Source organism: Motacilla alba, chromosome 7 (assembly GCF_015832195.1).
Source record: "Motacilla alba alba isolate MOTALB_02 chromosome 7, Motacilla_alba_V1.0_pri, whole genome shotgun sequence".
NCBI classification, from domain to species: Eukaryota; Metazoa; Chordata; class Aves; order Passeriformes; family Motacillidae; genus Motacilla; species Motacilla alba.
In genome coordinates, this window is record NC_052022.1 from 25,325,675 (window position 1) to 25,347,375 (window position 21,701).

Consider the following 21,701-nt stretch of genomic DNA (forward strand, 5'->3'; position numbering starts at 1 on the left):
GAGCATTAATTTTTGTAAAAAAATACTTCTGTCAGACTATGATTACTTGAGCTAAATGGAAAGTCTCACTTCCTATGACTTTTATTAAAAGTCTGTTGACATTTATCTATATCAAATATTTTTTAGCTAACAGGTTGTTTTGATCATCTATGGATTAATGTGGCATTGTTGCGCAAAAGAATAGCCTCTCAAATTTCACAGTTATTTGCTGTAGTAATTAAATAGTAATTTGTTTTTGCTCTCAATCCATATGTTTAGACAACTGAGTGATTGTTTATGATATAACAAAAACCTATTGAGATGTCAAAGGAGTCAAGGCTTAACTTTCTAAACAGTAAGCCAAATGTTCAAGGCTTCTAGACTAAAATCAAATAGATTAATTTCACAGTTAGGAATAAATATTTGCAAAATAGGTTTTCATGAAACCAGTGTAGTTCTGTAGCATAGGTATTCTTGGTTTTGAGACTGCTTTTTTCCCTTCTGGTAGCTTTTCAGTTACAGCTTTCTGCATATTTGGTGGTAAAAGCACTTTGCCTTTACAGAATGGCTCTGTGTGTGCCATTCTCTTCCATCCATGCAAATTCCTAAAAAAAATACCAATTTTAGCAGAACATAATTGTCCGTATCTTATTAAAACATTCATTGCCTCACTGTGCAGTTTTGTAATGAAATTTTGCAAATAAGGTTTTGCTTGAATCAAAACCTCTCTTTTCAAAATCCCATGTGATCTTTTCTTTACAATGTATTGTCTCCTCTGTGTTTTCTTCTGTGCAACTAGATCTCCAAAGGCTTTCAGCCCATGAGGTGTTTGTGGAGTGGAGGACTCTGCATGTTTTTCTGTAAGACTACTAGATTTTGGGGCAGTTAGAAATACCTCAGGAAATTTTCTAGTTCTCTGTCAGGCTTTCCTTCAAAATGCAACATGCAGGACATTTTCTAAAAGCTTGTGTAAAGTTTTGGGAGTTGGAAGGACTGTTTACCATAAGAGTTAGCTTAAAGAGATCCGTCTTGTTAGACTCCTTCTTTGTTATTGGGAGAGAAAAGTGACTTAAAGGTGACTCAGAGCACAGCCTAATTTTGTTGGGCTAAGTTTCCTTATATTACATAACCAAATAGTGGGTTTCAGTGGCCATTGAGGAAAAAATACAGGTATAGAGGGCTCGATGTCTGTTTGGGGATTGGGAAGAACTTTTTACATGAGCTCTAGCCTATTCCCAAGTCTTGAGTTGTTCTGCTGAATTCTTTCCCAGAATACCTTTCTACATCATCTCTCTTCCCTGGCTGTGGAGAATGGCTAAAGAAAGACTCTTTCCAGGTTGAAACTGATCTCCGTGAGCACGCCTTTTAGTTTTCATCTTGCATGACATAACTGTTCTAACCTGACAGAAGTCCAAGTTACAGAAAGCCACTAATTGTAAAAGCTACAACAAAGTATTGTTCCAATGACTGTTGACCCAGAAATAACAATCAGATTCTCCTTTGAGAAGAAAATCTCTTGGCTAGTTTCAAATTGGCATTTCTTCATAACCCTTGTAAAAGCTGTTTTAACACTTAGACTGTTACATGCTGTCTCCTTTTAATTTCAATAGAGACATTCTAGTGTTGCTCCTGACAATTGCTTCTTTTGCAGCTGTAGCAGCAGCAGCCTACTTTCTGTATTCCCATGTTTATAGCAGCTACATATTGGGACTATTGGTCTACTTTTTCATTTGCTGCTAATCTATTCAATTACATTCTGTTGTGCTGCAGAGTTTCTAGCACCTCTTTTAACTGACTCGCTTACTTCTTTAAAGTATGCACTTGGGGTCTCAAGAAATATAAATTTCTCCATTCATTATTTTTTCCCTTTGAAGTGCAGCCAGTTATTTTGCCCCTGAAGACTGCATTTAGACTTTCCCATAGGATGTCTTGAGTGATTTCCACTAATTTCTGTTTGAAGGAGATCTTATGTTTTCTCTTGCATATATTTTAAATATTAACCTTTTGAAACAGAGTTATTAAATTACCTTGTAACATAGACCAAGCGGCTACTTACAAGGATGAAGATGGAGTGTGAAAGAAACAGTTAACATTTTACATCCTTTATGCTGGAAGTGTGCCATGGTTTCTACTATCAGGGTAAGGTCTGTCCTTAAGAACTTTGACAGGCTACAGGTGAACAGATAACCTATAACCTCTGCAGAGACACTGGGGTCCAATCTGTTACAACTCTGAAACAGAGCCCTTGCGGGTGATACTAAAAGAATGCCTCCCTACAACATTCTCCCTTTCTTTTCAAAGGTTGAGGTTTCTCTCTGGCAGCATTGCCTGTCAGTGAATGTTGCTATTCTGACTCTTGATGCTTGTACACTGTGTGGCAAGGATAGTTCTTTCCCATAGCAGTATCCATTGGGACTGATCCCTGACTTCAATGTCTTCATGCTACAGAAAACCCTCTTAAAACAGTCTCTCCTTTTCACCACCCACACTTGCAAGGTGGACATACGTGTAGCTCTTTTCATCTGGGAAAGCAGTAGGTGTGCTTTCAAAACATTTATATTTGCAGTGGCTTCCTTCCTGTGTCAGTGTAAAAAAACCAAAATTTATTTCAGAAATACTTTCAACATTGATTCCTGTTACATAACTGAGTGCAAATCCAAAGCCAAGACTTGAGCAAAATAGTGACTCAGACTGGCAAACACACTGCAGAAGGGCAGGAGATAAGTACAATGTTCTTAGAGGGACTCTATGATTTATGTAAAATTTAATGTAGCCATTACTTCCCCTCTTGCCTCAATTCAGCTAAGCAGAAGTTTTCGGTTTTTAATTCTCAAAATGCACTTCAGCTGCTTATTCTGTTTGTACTCAAGTAGTCTTCTGCAGTATGGAAAAAATCAGTCCTCTTCAACAGAAGGTAGGAGACTAAAGCATAGAAAGAGGGAAGTCTCCTTTGTTCCTTTGGAATCCAAGGTTTGTGACATGGCTTGATTGTCCAAGTCTACAGGTTATTCAAAATCCAGGGAAGGCTTTATGAACAGTTCTTTTGGCCAACTTGTCTTAATTGCCTTACAGTGCACGGGAATCTGAGCATGATATCATTACCAGGTATCAGTTAACAGAATTATAGAATGGTTTGGGTTGGAAGGGACCTTAATGATCATCTCGTTCCAACCCCACAGGCATGGGCAGGGATGTCACACACTAGATCAGGTTGTTCAGGGCCCCATTCAGCCAGCCTTCAACATTGCCAGGGTTGGGGCATCCACAGCTTCTCTGGGCAACTTGTTCAAGTACTCCACTACCCTCTGAGTAAAGAATTTCTTCTTAATGTCTGGCCTAAATCTTTCTCTTTTAGCTTGAAACCATTACCCATTGCCCTATCAGTATCAAGGGGGAATAGTTCCATTAAATGCTCTAGCACAGTTCTGATGTGGCATTTGAGCACATCTGTAAAAACACTGATTATGTGAAATCTGGATATTTGCATATCCACTTTGTAAAAGGTTACTTCTTGAAGGATGTGAGTAATATCGACCTATTTATTTATCCATTTATGTAAAAACTCAATTTACAATTATGTAAATAATTGCACCATTTTGATCACCAGGGTTGTTTTTTTTCCTACTGTCTATGTATCCCATACTCTTATCCTGTTGTATTGCTGTGGAATCAGCCAGCAGTTGCATTAGGGATCACAAAGAAATCTGAGGAGCAATTAGACTGCATTTGGAAAAAATGGAGAGTTGAGCTTGCTTGGAGTAGATGTATTCACCACAACAATTGGTGATGAGTTCTCAGTGTGCCTCTATGCCAACAAGAAAATATGTAACAGACAAGCACTTGAAAAAAGCAGCAAGCTGTAACTTCAGCAGTCTTTTGCCATGAGACCTTCCCTTTCTGATGCTCTGCATGAAGAAATGTGTTCATTGCTTCATTCTGGCTGATATGTTTTCGTAGCAGCTTAGGAGTTCCAACAGATATGCTGCTCCTACTTGAAATGTAAGGAAATGTTGTAGTTTTGAAGTCTTATTTCATGTGTACTTTTCTAAAAAAGGGACTCTGTAGGTGTGAACATAAGGTAAACTTTCATCTTATTCACTGTAAACAACTTCAGATTTTGCCCACATTTTCTAGTTTGTTGTATGAATTTTCATATCTTTCTTTTAAAGGGCTCAGGACATCTTCCGTCAGGCAATGAAATTTCAAAATGTCATCTTGGAAGTCCTTCCTCCGTATAACCGAGAACAGTATGAAAAGTCTGCTATTGCTCCTCTTTGTATTCTGAATAATGAAGAAGGAGTTACAAAAACAAAAATTCCACCTCCTCTTCATCCAAAACCTGCTGTGAAAACAATTAATATTTCTGGAGCCATCTTGGAATCAGGTGTACAGGGAGCACTGCAACAAGCTAAGAGCCCCAACCTCCCACGTCTGGGTAGAAAGCCTTCTTCTCCCTCACTGTCTCCACTTATGGGCTTTGGCAGTAAGAGAAATGCAAAGAAAATAAAGATAGACCTGAAGAAAGGTAAGTCTTTGGAGATGATATGATTAATTCGGTGTCATGTTCTCTATAGTAATACCTTAACTTTTAATTTAACAAGTGACATTGAAGACACAAGCAAGTTATTTATAATTTAAAAGTTCCAAAACTTTCAAAAGGTATGGCAATATTTTTGGTACAGTAATGGTACAGTAAAGGTACAGTAATGTTTTCTGCAGTGGGCTTTCTCATAAATTTTGGATGTATGTTATCCGAATTTACTGAATGGGACATCTCTGTTACTGACTGTGGAAACAATTTCATAAGCAACAAGTGATTTTAAGAGGTAGTTCAGTCTTTTCACAAGTACAGAATCAAAGTTTGAACTGTTTGCTGATGACCTTTGTTATTTTATTTAACCTGCTAATTGACCTCAACAGTGTTATGACATTCTTTTAACGATATGTTTAAAATCTACTGTGCCATTTTGTGTTTTCCAAGAGCTTGACCACAGATATACCTGTCTTTCCCTTTTTTATTTTCTGCAAACCTTTCTTTTTTTTTTCTATCATATTTATTCAGCTGTCAGGAAGCCAAATTTGTGTGTGTATCTTTAATTGCTGCACCATGCAGCTGTCTGTCTTTGAATGGAATAACAGGTTTAGGAACATGTAGTAAAATGTGCTTAAGAAATTTCCAATTAGCATTTGTATTTTCTATTTGATTTCTGTCTCTGATTTGGCTGAGAGTAAAATTTGATCCTAGAAGTGGCCCTTTTGAAAACTGTCTGTAACTTTATTCTCATAGCACATTATGAATGTAATCAAGGTCTCATTTCTTAATTTTTGTTGTTTCTTTACTTAAATCACTCATTTTTACTTCTGAACTCTTCAGATTTGTGTTAATAAAATCTGCTTGAGAATGTTCCTATTCCACATCTAATGCTTTTGATTTTGAAACATTTACATTTTTAGAAATTATAGCAGTGTGATACTGACATGATGATATCTTTGAAAACTATCACATGGGTAGAAGTACTGCTCAATATAGAAAGATTTTTATGGACTCTGCTATTCCCAGTGATTTTAGTGGTTTATAAGCAATACCTGCTAGTATTTATTTTACTCCCTAATTACTTGTTATAACATATCTGTTAACATTTGAGGTTGTTTATTTCTAAGCAGCAAACAACTTCACTAATGGAAGCTTAGAAATACCATTTTGTCCCTTCTGAACAGCACATCATCAAGTTTTGCATTCAAATCATGTGATATTTTCCCCATTTACCTAATTTCAGTAAAACCTGCTAAATTATATTTAGGCTTATAAATAAACAATTCCAATTGCTCTGATTCCATGAAAAACAATTGACATTAAAGTGATGACTAATATTGTAATGACCTGTAGAAAAGGTAAATGCTCTAAAAAGAGAGTTCTTTCTTGTTTTTTATTATTATGTGCTTACCCAAGTATTTCCATCAGTACCTGTTGTAAGAGGGTTTGTGTATATGTTTGAACATCAGTAGACTTCTTCTCTGGGCCATGCAGAAGATTGGCTTGTGTTTACAGCTTTTTGTTTGCTTTCTTTTTTTAAGAGTTAACATGAATGATTCTCTGGGATATCTTGCTGACATTGTTTGCTTACTTTTAATGATCATCGTTTACATGTTGAAATTTATGTTGTGCATTCTTTGTCTGACATTTTAGGTCCAGAAGGACTTGGTTTCACAGTGGTTACCAGAGACTCTTCAGTACATGGTCCTGGTCCAATATTTGTGAAGAATATTTTACCAAAAGGTGCAGCAGTAAAAGATGGTCGTTTGCAGTCAGGAGACAGAATCCTGGAGGTTAGGATAAACATCCATTGTATTTGCATTGCTTAAAATTGATTGCTTGCTTTGTCATAAATCTTCTATTTTTTCATGCATATTATTGATGTATGGAACTACAGTTCTTGCCCTTGGTTTAAAAAAAGAAGTTATTCTCACAGTTTCTATATCACTTGTTTGTCAACAAGTGCTTTACTCCATGAGGTGGAAAAATGGTTCTTTTCACAAGGGTCCATGGGGTGTTTGAACAAGGGGAACCTGATAAGATCTTGGTTTTTAAAACAGATAAATGTATTTATTTAGAACCTAAACATGTCTTGCCTCTTCAGCCACATCCACAAATCTCCAGTTAATATCAAGCTGGTAAAGTGCTCATTTTAAGGCAATTTTGCTCAAATTGGTCTGTTGAAAATTTTCAGATATCCTGTGACTTACAGTCTTATTATCTAATGGGTTATTTCTACTTGCAACCTCAAAAAGCTCTTAAGGTAAACAGTTTTAATACTAAGGTCTTGTTGCTGCACTTTTCATCTTCAAAGTGCTTTACAAACTAATTAAGCCTCACAAACCCCCTGCAAGGCGAGTAAGTACTACAGAGCTGCTTTAACAGATGGTGAAAATGAGGAGGAGAAAGGTTAAGTAATTTGTGCAGGGCCAGAGGGGGAGGCAGTATGGGAGCTGTTGCTGGTTCTTCTTAGCTCTCACTTGCTGAATGACACCTGTGTTAGGTGAGGAGAACCTAATAAACCTGCTAAAAGGCAGTCAGAGATAAGACATCCTCTGTTCTTTTGTGGCTAATAGGTGAATGGACGGGACATCACTGGCAGGACCCAGGAAGAGCTTGTAGCTATGCTGAGAAGCACAAAGCAAGGCGAGACTGTCTGTCTGATTGTGGCTCGTCAGGAGGAGGCCTTTCTACCTCGAGAGCTGGTAAACTTGTTATTCTTTCCCAAATAGTGATTTGGAAACAATTCCATGGTTAAAATACTAGCCCAGGAAATAGAAATTATGTCAGCTGAGAAATGGCAATAAAAGGTAGTCACATAAGGCTTGTTTTCAAGAAGTATCTATACTTAAATTTGATTTTGAGGGTGTTTGATTTTTATCTGCATTGGATGCAACTCCACACAATCTGATTTTTCATCCCCAAAAATGACAGCATAAGCATAACTCACAGGGGAATACTGTAAATTAATTTTGCAAGTGTGAGGTCAAGCATAACTAAAAATGGGTTATTCTCTTTCAGAAAAGCAACAAGCTTTAAACCAGAAATTTAAAGTGCATGTAATTAGCCTGCAGCTTATCACTGACAAACTAGTGAGGGTGGCTGCCCCCAGGAGATGTCTCATAAGCCAGGTGCCCAACTGCAGTAGTGGTGAGGAATAGAATTCTGCACTCTTCACAAATTTTGGAAGCTGGCTTTTCCTTGGCTGTTAGCATTTAACTTAATAGGCTTTTGCTTGTCTTTTTTCCATCTCAAGTGCTTGATTTTCACTTTCATTTTTTATTAACACTGGCATGAAACTGTGTTCCCTTTTCTCTCACATAGAGAACTGCATCAGAGTAAAAGTGCTATCTGATACATGCTTGTTTCCCCTCAGAGAAGGTCATTTCTTTGGTTGCCTCCTCCTTATCTTGATTGATGGCTATACTTGACCTTTCATTAAGTCCTCAGGATAAGGAAAGGACAGCATTTCCTGCTTTTGTCTCATTTTATCTCCTTCAAAGAACACAAACCGCCTTCATCCTTTCCTTAAGATGCTGCCTTCTTGCTTTTCCTTTAGACTGTTGTCAGGATCTTCTACAGAAATACTCCATTATGTTTCCTCACAGAACATTGCTGACAGTTTTCCTCTTGTTTCCCTGTTGCGGGTTGGACCTTGTTGAGGTCAGGGTTGCCCATGACAGGATAGGGAGCTGGAAGGGCATTCAGGTTCTCTCATGTGAGTCTTTTTTCTTGTGCTGCTGCTGCCCACTTTTTCTTGTGAGCAGTTGTGAAGTGTCTCAGCAAAACTATTTTTGTATCCATTTTTCTCTTTTATTGTGTAATTTTTAAGGAGCAAAATGGCAGTCTTCAGCCTTTTAACTGGGCGTTTGTTGTCAGTGATTGCCAAAGCACCAAAGCTGGTCATTGCATTGCTCTGCTGAGGCCTGAGCTGTAGAGTCAGTGTCTGTGTGGATCAAAGGGAAATTTGACTCTTAAAGTACTAAATTATCTATTCTATGTAGAATTTCTTTTCATTCACCAGCTCTTCTAAATAAGAGCTTACTTTTTTTGAAAACACTAGCCATTAACAGTGTTTTCTGGGTTTTTTAAGTTATAAAGCACATTACTTAAAAAATGTGTTTTCAAAAGTATGCATTCTTCTCTTTTCTCTCCTGTTCCCCCAACATTATACCTATTATGTATTGTCATAGTGCAAATTCTTCTGGAAATCACTGTAGCAGTGTGTGTGTGTATAAAAGATTGGAAGAAGCTAAAAGCTGTTTATAATTTCTACCTGCCACAATTGTGTGGTAATAAATTCTAGCCTCTACAGCAAGGATTAACTACCTTTCAAAGGGTGATTTACTTATGATGGCATGATTGAAATCCAGGAAGTAGCCACATTTATCCTGCTGGCTTGACCTTCTCTGAGATTGCTTTCTCTGTGATAGAATGATGCACAAGGGATGGCCATCACTGTAACAGTGATGGTGTGGGAATTCTAATACTGCTCTGTGTTCCTCGTTATCTCAATCAAGTACAACATAATAAAAATAACAATTACTGAAATACATTACATGAATTTATGGAACTAGCCTATCTAAATTAAAAAGCCCTTCAGCAACATCTGGTAGCTTACAGCAAAAGTGTGAGTTACCATCCCACTAAGCTACCAGATGTTGATGCTAACACAATGCTTGTTAGAATTCATGAGGTGTCTGAGAATAGTCTTAACAAAGATTTAAAAAAAAAAAAAATTGATTTAGCTTTTTTGTTTGGTTTCAGCTTTAGCCATGATATTACATTGGACTAATCCTCTGCTACCTCAAAAGTTACAGTACTGTTTTATCATATAGGAGAAAAATGCCAGCACTTTAAATGTTTGGTTTGGGAAGGAAAAACAGTGGATAATCCAATGTTTTTCAAGGACAGCTGTAACTGAGTGCCCCGATGGTGTAACATGCATGCAGAATTTACCTGAATACTTGGGGATTTTGTTAATGCCTGGCAATAATATGGTAATTGCTTTATATCAGACTTGTTCTTGCTTTGTGCAAGTCTCCAGGGACTGTAATCTGAATTGTTTTCTTTAGATTCCCTGTTACCTGTTGAAAGAAAAAAGAGAAGGGCCAGCTAGTAAATGTAACCACTCCCTACAGTTTCCTGTGGCAAAGATACATCTGGAAGCTGGACCCACTAGAAACCCATGCACAAAACCATTTTTGAGCTTGTTGCTCCACTAGAACTGGGTTTTTATATGGATTTGCTAGAGAGAATTTGATAACTGCATGGGCACAAAGCAAATAATGTAATAAAGTCGCACTGGGTGGCATTTTGTTGCATGGGTCTGTAATAATATAATTTGACTTTACCTTGTAATAAAGCTGTGGCTCGGGGAAAGCTTGCTCTCACGAATATTTTCTCTTCAGTATGATAGATGGGAACAGAGTTTGGGTATTTTGTTACTGTGATCTGTGCTTATGGATTGCTCGCAAGTAGAAAAATATATTCAGAGTAGCAAGCCTTTGTCACAACAGCAGAGATGTGATATGGATGAGGATGAATCAGTGTTGCAAAAAAGTATTATTAAATTGTAGGCAATTGGGGCTTTGGTTACATTGGTTCTTGCAGCGTCTGAGAGTTACAGAGTTGCAGTGTTTGTGCATAACAAGGGAAAAGAATTGAAACCCCAGTATTTGTAGGGTTGTTACTCCTTTAAAAAAAAAGATATGGAGGCTCTAATGAGATTTATGTATATATATATTGAAACAGATTAGTGAAGTAGAATTTGGACCAACCACAGGCTGTCCTCCTTATTATCCAGTTAGCCAAATGTTCCCAGTAATTCATGCCAGCTGTTGACAATGTAGCAGCTAAGCAAGGGGCTGAGTCCAAAACTCCAGGGGAAGATCTTGATTCAGTTAATTACCACTGTCTACAGAGTGGCCAGTGATTAGTGTGTTCCTTTAAGGTGCATTTGGGGGTGCATTTGGGTTTTCAGCTGTGTAACACTCTTTTCTAGACATGGTAAATATTACAGAAACTGGTTTAACTGAATAGGTTTAGATTTTCCAGCTCCTCTCAAAGTGAATTGAATGCCCATCAAAGTGTGGCTCTCATTCTATTCTGTTTTGGAAACAGAGTGTTTTAATCACGTGTGTCTCTTGCATCATGTTTTTTCTCCAGGGAAAATGTATGCTCTGAAAGTGCCGTTTCTTTTAATAATGATGCACAAATTATTTACTCCCCCTTCTCTTTCTTTATCCCCGCATTGGTAAAAAAGGGAATATTGCTTGAATGAGAACATCTCCGGTGCAACCCATTCTGTGCTATGATCCTTTGCAATTCTTTATTCTGTATGATGCGTACCAGCTGAGGAATGTGACTGTTCTGCAATTGCCAGAAATAATATATCACCAAAAATATTTGCTTGCATTTTTCTGTAAGTTAGAGCAGATACTTTGTAATTTTTGCATACCCTTTATTTTTTGTTTTAAAAATCTCTTTGACTTACAGTTGCAACTGTAATTGCTATTTCTGAGGTTTCTTGGCATATTAACTGATGCCTGAAAAACGGGGGATGAAAGGGAACAAACCATAATTTTTATAACAATAGCTAAATGAACAACAGTGTACTGAACTTGGTATGGGTCTTTAAGTCTTTTTTTAGGAGTGTATTATACAGGATGGAAGGAAGCAGGATGAGTGGCAAGTTCAATTAAGCATTTTTTTCTACTTACCATATGATTAACTTTTATGTTTTAGTCTTCCCTCAGTTAATTTCTTCCACTGCCTTGAACTTATATGCCTGAAGGAAAACCAGTTGGCCTATTTGTTTTAATATTCAAAGCTTAATTTCTATTACTTCCTTTTAATTGTTGCTTGCCTTTTTATGTGCAGGAAATAATAAGTGAAATTACAGCCTAGACTTAACCATTTTTGCACCTGTTTTTGTAGTTCAAAACCATGATTCTAGTGCTCAATTATCCAGAAATGGACAAATAATTTCAGTCAGAAAGTGATTCCAGCAAGTACTATTTCTCTATTGTGTTACCTCTCTTCTAAGGGAGATGAATTGGATAGGAAAAAAAAGAAGTATATATTGAATTTTATTAGCATACACAAGAAGGTGTTCTGTGTAATGAAGACAAGGTTATTGTGAATGTACATGGCACCTTTCTTCATTTATAAACTATGTAGATTTTTTAATATCCTGGGCATTTTAAAGAAAAGTTTCATTTTGGACCTATTCTCTTCATCTGGAATAGCTGAGAAGCGAGTATAGGTTGTGTCTACACAAATGTATATTTTTAAAGACAAAACATTGTGTGCTGCAGCTCCTCAGAGGTTTTCAGCTTCATTATGTATTTCAGAAGACGGTTACTATTTCATTATGTCTTAGAGTACTGGAAACTGTTCTTTGAGGTTTGTTGATTAGTTGTGCTCTTTACAAAACTCAGTGAGAGATCAGTGTTAAGAAAGGAATGCGACGATTTTTCCTGTCACATTGAAAAGTATCTCCTTATCCAGGGTTTGTGTGCCTCCCTAGTTTACCAAAGGGGAATAAATTGCTTGGTAATCCATGTACCTTTAAAAAGTGGTTGTTTTTTGAGCTCTCATATGCAGTGAAGTGCTCATAAAGGTACCGGTACGGAAATGTGATTTTTCTATGTGATAGCAGTTGTTAGCTTTTTTGAGGCCACAGAGACCTCATTGCATCTGGTCTACTGTTGCTTTCTCTGTCAGGCCCCTCAGAGTGCTATGATCCAGCAATGATTTGCCTTTCAGAGCCCACTGTTCCTATATTCCAGCAAATATGAGGTACCTTAAAAGGATGGTCTGAAAGACCTGGTCATGACCTTCATTGCCTGCAAAAACTTCTGATGGTGCTCTGCCTGCTGGTAAAGAATAAGTTAGAGAGGATGCAAGTAAGGAGAGAAAAGCATAATGTTACTGGCACAATGAGATAATATATTCATAAGATATGTTATGGGATTACTGCCCAAAATTCCTAGATTTTGGAACCATGCCTCAGAACACTGGGAAATGAAAACTGCTTACTTGATAATATATGTCTTAGCTCTGAGGTTGCCCAAAATTATTTGGAAGCTCACTTTAATGTATCATAAGTATATATACATCACAATAGAGGCATATAAAATCTGGTCTTAACAGAAATTGAGTCTTCATATGTTTTAGATGCATTTACCCAGGTCTACAGCATTTGCATTTAATAAAACCAGAGTGTTTGGGCAGTTTTTAAATCCTGCTAACAAATGTAGTGCCTTGCCATTTACAAGGGTCACCAGTTCTATTCCACATACCATATGAACATTTCTAAAATCTTTCTGTCTTAGAATACATAAAGAGCTTAGAAAAAAGTGTTCCTAGGCTGACTTAATGTAAAACATATGCATGTGGTGTTTGAAGTAAACATAAAAGAATTATACACTGCTTTTTGCTTTGTTTACCATACCTTTAAAACAGTAAGCACTAAAATGAGTTGTTGGGTTTGTATGTCACCGTGTTGTGACCTGTGCCTGGAATGAATTCTGAAATGATACAGTAGCAGCACCCTTAAATTCACCCTGAAAATACCACACAACTTTCCATCCTCATGCGGGATAAGATTTTAGGCTCTAGGTGCGGAGGTGTATTAACTGCATAAGACTTCAGCTCAGTAGGGTGCATAAGCACATGGCTTACCCCATCCGTGGGCTGAAAATGGGTGTTTTCACAGCGAGGCTGACCTTGACTGAGGACTGAACTAGTTACTTTTTCTCCCTCTGTTTCCTACAGTTATGTAGCTTAAAAAGTTAAGTGAAACTGCATTTTTTTAGTGTTGAGGAGCAGTGCACACCAAATAACAAATACAAAACTTTTGCAAGTTTTTGCAAGGGCCAGCCATTTGCAAGGGCCAGCCATTTCCTTGGTGGGTTTTTCAATAGGCAAGTCAAGCAAACTGAGAAATCTCCATTTCTGAAATGCACTGTATGTGCCTTGGATGAAGAGCTGAGTCTAGTTTTGTCAGTTTTCGAAGCTGTAATTCCAGAGAGTCAACATAATTCAAACCAGACACATTCTATCTAATGTGACACAAATTTGTATTGTACTGTGTTAACGTTAAAATTATCCAAGCATGCTATCATAGATCTCCATGGATTTGCTACTGCCTTTCTTCTCTTAGCAGGGTGTGCCATTAGAGGCCATTTAGTTTTTATTGTAGTATGGAGTACAGATAATTTTAAAGAAGCCAATATAAATGTCAGAAATACGAAAGATGAATACATGCAGCAATGATTTTCGTTATTTACTAGATTGTGACAAGATTGCAACAGTGTATTGCCTTTGAGTATTACTATTAAGAGTGTTAGAATATGTCTACTGCAAAACGCAGTGCAGATTTCGTAGTGACTGAATGACTGACCTGCCAACAAAGTGTTTCTTAATTGTGGCTAAGTGCTTGGAAAGAATATGGAGCATGATGCAAATAGGGAGTATCTTCTTTTCAAGCTTTTCTGCCAATAATAGTTATGTGGTGCCACAATGTAAATATTTTTATCAGAAAGTCATTGCAAAAGGATGCAAATGTCTTATTTCCTTTATAAACCTTTGAAAATAACCCTCCTGGGTCTTTTGCCTTCGGCTGTCGGCTCTGAATGGCACCCCAGGGAGTTGACATCCCTTATCAGAAATGAGCAGCCAGGCAAGGGGCAGTCAGCATATTGAGAGGCCATATTAGTGTGTTGGTCAAGGGCACCAGACAGGTACTGAAAGGTCTCTTGTTGTGTCAAACAAATGCTATTTCCTTCCTGCCTGAGTGAGAGCTAATTTTTTTGTAAGCTTCTCTTTTGGCAAAAAACACAATAAGGATATATAAGGCAACCTTTCCAGTGAGAGATTAGCATTAGGTTATCACAAATCCACAGATTAAAAGTGCTGTGGTCAATGAGAACAGATATTGTAAGATTAAATGAAAGGACTAATTGAAAGTGGTGTCCCATGGTAGACAGAGGATTGACACAATATTGTGTAGATATAACCATGGACTAAGTAGAAAGTGGAAGAATAAAATGCACGGTACTTTTCTCAAAGGTTATAGTTCTGATTGTACTGCTCTGGTTACTTAGCATCTGTGTATTGTTAGGAGTAGGAGAAGGCTAAAAGTATATTCTCTGTGGTCTTTAAAATACTGAGAATTTATTGGTGAGACCAGTAAAATTTTAGATTATTTTAAATAATCCCTTATTATAATATTTTAACAGATAAATTTGATATCTGAGGTATAGATGTGCTTCTAAAAATTAAAATCATTGGCAAAAGATTAATTAAATGTACCATGAGACCCTTAGATACAGGTTTTCAGTCTGCATTGCTGAATATTATTTAGTACTGTGTTATTAGGGCTTTCTGCTTTCATATCTATCAAACTCTCTGTTCTCTCACCTTCATATAAACTCTACTCTGAACTTTTCTGTCTGGTTTCTGGTGGTTTGGTAAATGCCAGAATTGATTTTACTGAAGTTGCATGCAGGTATATCGGTAAACTAAAAGAGTCCTGTCCTGATTTCCCTTGAGTGGGATAGTACCTGTTTGGTTGTTTGCTCTGCTCTGTTTAACCACCAAATCTGGACAGCAACTGAAAAGATTTCCTCTTAGACAACTTCCGTCTGTTGCCTTCTGGTTCAGGAAAGAGAGGGGAGGTCTTTGCCTTTCAGAAGCAATTGAGACAGGTGGGGAGCTGCCTGGCGTGCTGGATGGTGCAAACAGGAGGGAGCTTTGAACAGGAGCTGTGGCTGGCAGACTATTATAAATATTAGAGAACAAACATCACTAGGCTGCAGAGATGTATTTATCAGGAGGGGACTGTTCAGAGCTTGTTGCAGCTGTAGAAGCCATTGAGGGCTGACAGCTAAGATTTAGCAAAGCTGAAGGAAGGATCTGCCTAGCAAGGACAAAATAAACAGTGGAGACTGACTCTTGAAGTGTTGGGCTGTTTTTCAGTTTTGTGTTGGAGTTTTTTGGTTGTGGATGTTTGTTTTGGTTTTAACTTCAATCTGTGTCTCTGCTGAGTAAATTTTATTAATACTTTAGAGTGTTCCTCTCTCAATGTACCTCTCTTAAAAGAAAGAAATTGGGCAAAGGGAACGAGAGACCTGGATGAATAGAGAACTCCTGTCATTACTCAAGCCTAAGCAGGAAATACATAGGAGATGGAAACAGGGTCAGATCACTTGGAATGAATATTGAGGGGTTGTCAGAGTAAGTAAAAACAAGATAAGGAAGGCCACAGCCCATCTGGAATTCAATCTGGCCAAGGATGTCAAGGACAACAAGAAGGGTTTCTTCAAATACATCCATAACAAAAGAAAACCCAAGGATAATGTGGGGGCATTACTAAACATAACAGGGAGCCTGATAACAGAGGATACAGAGAAGACAGATTTACCAAACACCTTTTTTGCATCAGTCTTCATTGACAAGGCCAGCCCTTGGGATTCTCTGACCTGGGAAACAAGGGTAAAGGAACATTGGAAAGAATTTCCCTTGGTCAAGAAAGATTGGGTTAGAAAACACCTGGGCAAACCTGACATCCAAAAGTCCATAAACACTGATGCAATGCATCCACAAGTTCTGAGAGAGCTGTAGAGGCCATTCAAAATCATCTTTGAAAGGTTGTGGCAGTCGGGAATGGTGCCCAAGGACTGGAAGAAAACAAACAAATATCACCTCAATCTTCAGAAAGGGCAAGAAGGAGGATTCAGGGAATTCTAGTTTACATAGATGACAAGAAGGTAATCAGGAGTAGCCATCATGAATACCATGAATTAATGGTAAATCATGCATGACTAACCTGATTGTCTTTTACAATGAAACTAGTACCTGGATGGATGAGGGACATTGTCTGCCTCGGCTTCAGCAAGGCTGTCAGCACTGTCTCTCACACTTACTCACAGGCCAGCTCAGGACTGGGTGAGTGGACAGTATTGAGAACTGGCTGAGCAGTGGCACAGGGTCTCATCGGATGCCTTGGTGTCTCCTAAGGTTCAATACTGGGCCCATTATTCATCAGAGACTTGGACAAAGGGGCAGATGCCTCCTCAGCAGGTTCACTGGGAGGAGTGGCTGATCCCCCCAAGTTCTGTGCAGCCCTTCAGAAGGACCCTGACAGGGTGGAGAGATGGGCAGGGAGAAGCCTTCTGAAATTCAACAAAGGTGAGTACAGGGTCCCACATCTGGGGAAGAACAGCCCCACACACCAGCACAGGCTGGGCACTGCCTGCTGGAGCAGCTCTGTGGGAAAGGACCTGGGGGTCCTGGTGGACAATGAGCTGTTCCTGAGCCCCTGAGTGAAGCCCCTGTGGCCAGGAAGGCCAGTGGGATCCTGGGGTGCATTAGGAAGAGCATTGCCAGCAGATCAGAGGAGGTGATCCTGCCCCGCTGCTCAGCCCTGGTGAGGCACATCTGGAGTGCTGGGTCCAGTTCTGGGCTCCTCAGCACAAGAGAGACACAGAGCTCCTGGAGCCAGTCCAGAGGATGGCAACAAAGATGATCAAGGAACTGGAGCAACTCTCTTATGAGGAAAGGCTGAGGGAGCTCAAGGTTGTGGAGTCTCCCTCACTGGAGAAGAACCACCTGGACACAGTCCTGTTTTATGTGCTCCTGGATGACCCTGCTTGTGCAGGGGCATTGGGCCTGATGACCCACTGGTCTCCCTTCCAACCTTACCCACTCTGGGACTGTGTGCAAGTCCCAGAGTCTGTAGGCCAGGCCATCTCAAAGCTCTAACCATCCTGAGGGATCACCACGTAGCTATCTGGACTTCGATTTATGTGAAGATTTCTTGTTTATCCTGCTACAATTGAGTTACTTTCCTATGTCTGCTGTAGGGAATAGCTTCAGTGCTATACTATCATTTAATTCCTGAACTGCTGCGGTATTACACATTTATTATGGAAAATACATTATGTGGTTGTTGACTGGATAATTTATAACATAAAGCTGTAAGTTTTTTCCAGGCTACAAACAAACTTGTGTTGTAGCTCATTTCATTCATTCTGTGTTTGAGTGAGTTCAGATTCTAGGATGATCTTGAGGTAAGAAGTGTTTCTAATAGAATTCAAGGTTTAGTGCATTGGAGAGGGTTTCCTTTACCAGACCATAATTCAGCTGATGGTGGTTGCTATATTGTAAAGTATTAATGTCTTGGGGTAATGTTTTAGCAAAGTCAGGGAAATAGAAGCAGTAGGAATCCAGCTCTGTGAGTCACTGTCAGCATTTAGTATTCATACCTGCATATTCTAGGAACAGAGGCCATCATTCATTAAATTAGTTGCCCAAATGAAGCAGTTAATTGATGAGCTGTTAACTTAAGGATGGCTGGAGCTCTTTTTGTCATCAGTGAAAAGGTATTGCTTGGGAAGAACGTTATGATCAGGATAATTATTTGAAAACATTTAGAAAGTATAGGATGAAATCCAGCTTCTAGGTTTTTTTCATCCTTTTTCTCCTCTGGTTTTCTTCCCTTCTGCTGCTTCTCACATTCTCCAACAAATAAAATTTTCAGTTCTGTATTTGTCAAATAGTCTTGCTGATGTAGACTTACTACCAGGCATTTACTATCAGATGCTGTACAACGAGGAGCTGAGGAAAATTTTAAAGAAGTAGAGACAGAGTTTACTTTCCTTACAGTGAATTAATCATAGAACTTGTAGATAATGCATCTCCTTTATTCTTACCCATCCCTGTGAAATCTTTGAATTGACTTTCAGCCTCTATCATGGGTAACAAATTTTTGATAATACTGTTAGACAAAGCTCAATATTATTTTCAAAACAGCTTTTGCTGGGTCTTTGGATAGTGCTGAATGTAAATAATGAAAAGGAGAGATGTTTGGGATGATTGGACTATGTTGAACAAGAAACTTGTGAAGGACTTAAAAAAATATTAGAGAGTTCTCCAGTAATAGGTAAAAGCAGCTTACATTAAGTTTACTGACGTTTTGATATGATTAAGTGATCTATTTCCTAGAAATTTTGTAGCAAGGAAAATGGTGGACAAATGTCACAGTTTCCAATTGAAGTACTAAGGAAAACATAGGAAATTAAATACTGACAAAAGTTTGCTGTACTTGTCTGGAGTCTTGCTGAACACATTTGGGCGTACATAGTGTGGTATGGTAGGTTACTTAACAAGCACTAGTGCACAGCATAATTATGGTAAAGGAAGCTGGGAAATGGAGGACACTAAACAGCTCTGTTGGGTGACCAAATTCAGCTTTATATGAAATCCTAGTTTGTACTGAGATAGTGCTAAAAAGCAGTTTGTGACTGCTCTGGTTAAGACAGGCAGGAGCACCAGGAGCTTTATGTCCTGTGCTTTATGTCCTGTCCTTTGCCCCCTCACTGCTTTTCTCAGGATATGGGCGAAGACACAAGCACAGTATTGACATAGAGAAGGGGCAAATCTGATGCAGATATCACAGATTAAAGTGGAAGGAGAGCAGAAACACACAGGAACTGCTTGCCTAGGGAAACAGGAAAGTAATACCAAGTCCTATCCTAAAGGCAGGAGTCATCACATGTCTGACACCCTCAGAAGAATTGCTTCTGTCCAATTCTTGACAGGATGTGCCAGTTGAGTAGAGTTCTGATCTAAGAGTTTGGAATCAATTGACAAGAATATGTGCAAGTTGAAAAGGTTTGGCAGAAAATCTTTTCTCTTAAACCTTGAGAAAGTTAAACGCAAAATGTTTATGTTAGAAGGCCAGTAGCAATTTTTTTCCTTATACTGATGCTTCTGAAGTCAGAGGAGGAGTGTTTACAAGTTATCATTCTGTATTGCTCACAGTTGTTACAAATCTATAGATTTTGGGGGGTTATGTTCAGGATGTCCATATCCAAAGCTAAGAAATAGAAGTGACAGGTGTATGTAGCTGAGAACTCTGTACTTCTGGTGAGCAAAAACAGAAACACAGATGTGTAACTTTGCTATTGGAGATGAATGCTGGTATCAAGACAATTGTCAGTATTGGTGCTATGTCATTTTTATATTTGGCAGTTAGGCAAACTGTATTGGCTTTAATGTCATGTAGTTACATTCCAGGAGAAATTTAAACATGGTGCATATTGGGACTGAGTTTGATAGTCAGGTTTCTGGCTGATGTGGTTCCTCTTTAACCAGTGCTTGCTCCTCATCAGTGAAAGGGTGCCTGGAATAGATGCAAGTATACTTAGGTGTTACTGTTTCTTCAGGATATTAATTTCTGCCCTTAGTTCTGGGGTCATACTTGTGTTGATCAGACAGCATGATAGCTGAATGCACAGGTGTACTCCAGCTACTGAGGACACATCTGTACTGCTGGCAACTTTGCTGACAATTGCATTGATACTGTCTGTGCTGCAGCTTAGGCCCTGGAGGTGGTCTCTCATTGGGGAGAGGGAGGATTGGCCCAGCTACTGCACTCCTTGCATTTGGCCTCTACTTGATAATTTAATGTGACAATTTGATGCCCTTGGAAGCAGCAGTCAGTCATCTTTCAACTTGTAATTGTCTGTGTGCTTCCTTTTCATAGTTTTTTTTCCTATTAATTTTTTAATATTACTATTTCAAAGAATAGAAAATGTCCAAATGACAAGAAAAAAAGCTTATTAATTGTTTTAGAGTTAAATGGAGAATGAGAAATGGAATGAAATTGAACATGTTGCATAACATTCTGCACTAACACTTTCCATGAACACTTCACGCTTCATTCTATAATAGGTCTCCTTCTCCTTGTTTTATTTTTGAGGTGTGCCAAGATAAATATTTCAGGCAAAACTTTGTTTTTATTTAATTTTATAATTTTTACCTGCTTTTAGAAAGACAACCACACCCCCTTCCCCTCTGCCCAGCAACAGACAGCCCTGCAAAACTGCAGATACAGTGTACAGTGAAGGAAAGTTCTTTCTGATCTTCTGTAGCTGTGTATGCTTGACTTGACAGTCTTGTAAACAGCTCTCTAATCTAGAGAAAATCTTGGGATTAACCTATACCAGAAAGAAAAAGTAGCAATCAAACCTCTGTGGAATCAAAGTATGTACTAAGGGAGTTAGTGCAGAATAAGTTACTGTGCTTTCAATTTTCACCTTTGCTTTTGTTACACCAGCTTTGCTCTGCAGACAGGTTTAAGGGAAGGATAATTTTTTAAGGATGAAACTCAATTTTCAAGGGGGAATGGGATTTAACAGTATAACTGTCATTAGAGTTTGTGAGCTGCATGTAAAGATGTTGAGAGTTTTATGGCTTACATTTTTAATGCAGCTGTGTATAAATGTCTTTTCTACATTCTGCTGCAACATTAGTTTTATATCATGTGGAACTAAGCTATTTTACCTTCTATTTAAGCATATTCCCAGGTATCATTAAAAATAACATTTTAAGCCAGATCTTGTGACAAAATGTCAGCTAAATGCACTGTTGATTATGAGCTATTTTCTGGAAAAGAGAACTATTTCTTATTGTGCAGTTCTGTGGACACCACTCATGCCAACTTATCACCCCTATTTTCATGCTTGTTTTTTCCAACAGAAAGGAGAGCCAAACTGCAGTATTTTTTCTCCAGAAACCACAGAGCAGCTGACCTTTGAGATTCCTCTGAATGATTCTGGCTCTGCTGGACTTGGTGTGAGCTTGAAAGGCAACAAATCTCGGGAGACAGGAGCTGATCTTGGGATTTTCATCAAATCAGTTATTCACGGAGGTGCCGCTTTTAAGGTATGGAAGAAGCACATCAGGAGCTGAATGTGTTAGAATACTGTCATTTCTATGTTAAGGGCTGAATCTCACTTGAGAATCATTCTAGGTACGAATACCCTTGTCACTCATTCCTTTGGGTGAACTACAAATCTAACATTTTGTCTTGTGGTTTCTGGGGTTGTGTGCGAAGCAACAAAATCTGCCAAAGTGAAAATGAATTGATGCAAACCTTAGGGAACATTTGGATGCTGCAGGAAATGGGGAAAGGGGAAGAAGGATAAGGATAGGTATGAGTAGAGGATGCCTTCCAGCCTCCCCACAGCCTACAGGAAAAGTTTGATTGGCTCAGTGACAGAGAAGTTGATACCTACAACTGTGCCTGTAAATAAAAAACTCTCATAATTTTCTTCCTTTTTTATTCAGAGTATTTTTATCACTGTATTAAAAATGTGTCTTGGCAGAGCTTGAC

General features: G+C 38.5%; 1 protein-coding gene across 3 annotated transcripts in view; it reads left to right on the forward strand.

Moving 5' to 3' along the window:
- The window catches only part of PARD3B (par-3 family cell polarity regulator beta), a 394,146-nt gene that overhangs the window by 176,870 nt on the left and 195,575 nt on the right, over positions 1-21,701 (forward strand). For all 3 annotated transcript variants that reach the window (XM_038141819.1, XM_038141820.1, XM_038141821.1), the window contains exons 8-11: positions 4,149-4,504; positions 6,167-6,306; positions 7,090-7,218; positions 21,065-21,250. In XM_038141819.1, the coding sequence (XP_037997747.1) occupies positions 4,149-4,504; positions 6,167-6,306; positions 7,090-7,218; positions 21,065-21,250 (811 nt within the window). The remainder of the gene's footprint in view (positions 1-4,148; positions 4,505-6,166; positions 6,307-7,089; positions 7,219-21,064; positions 21,251-21,701) is intronic.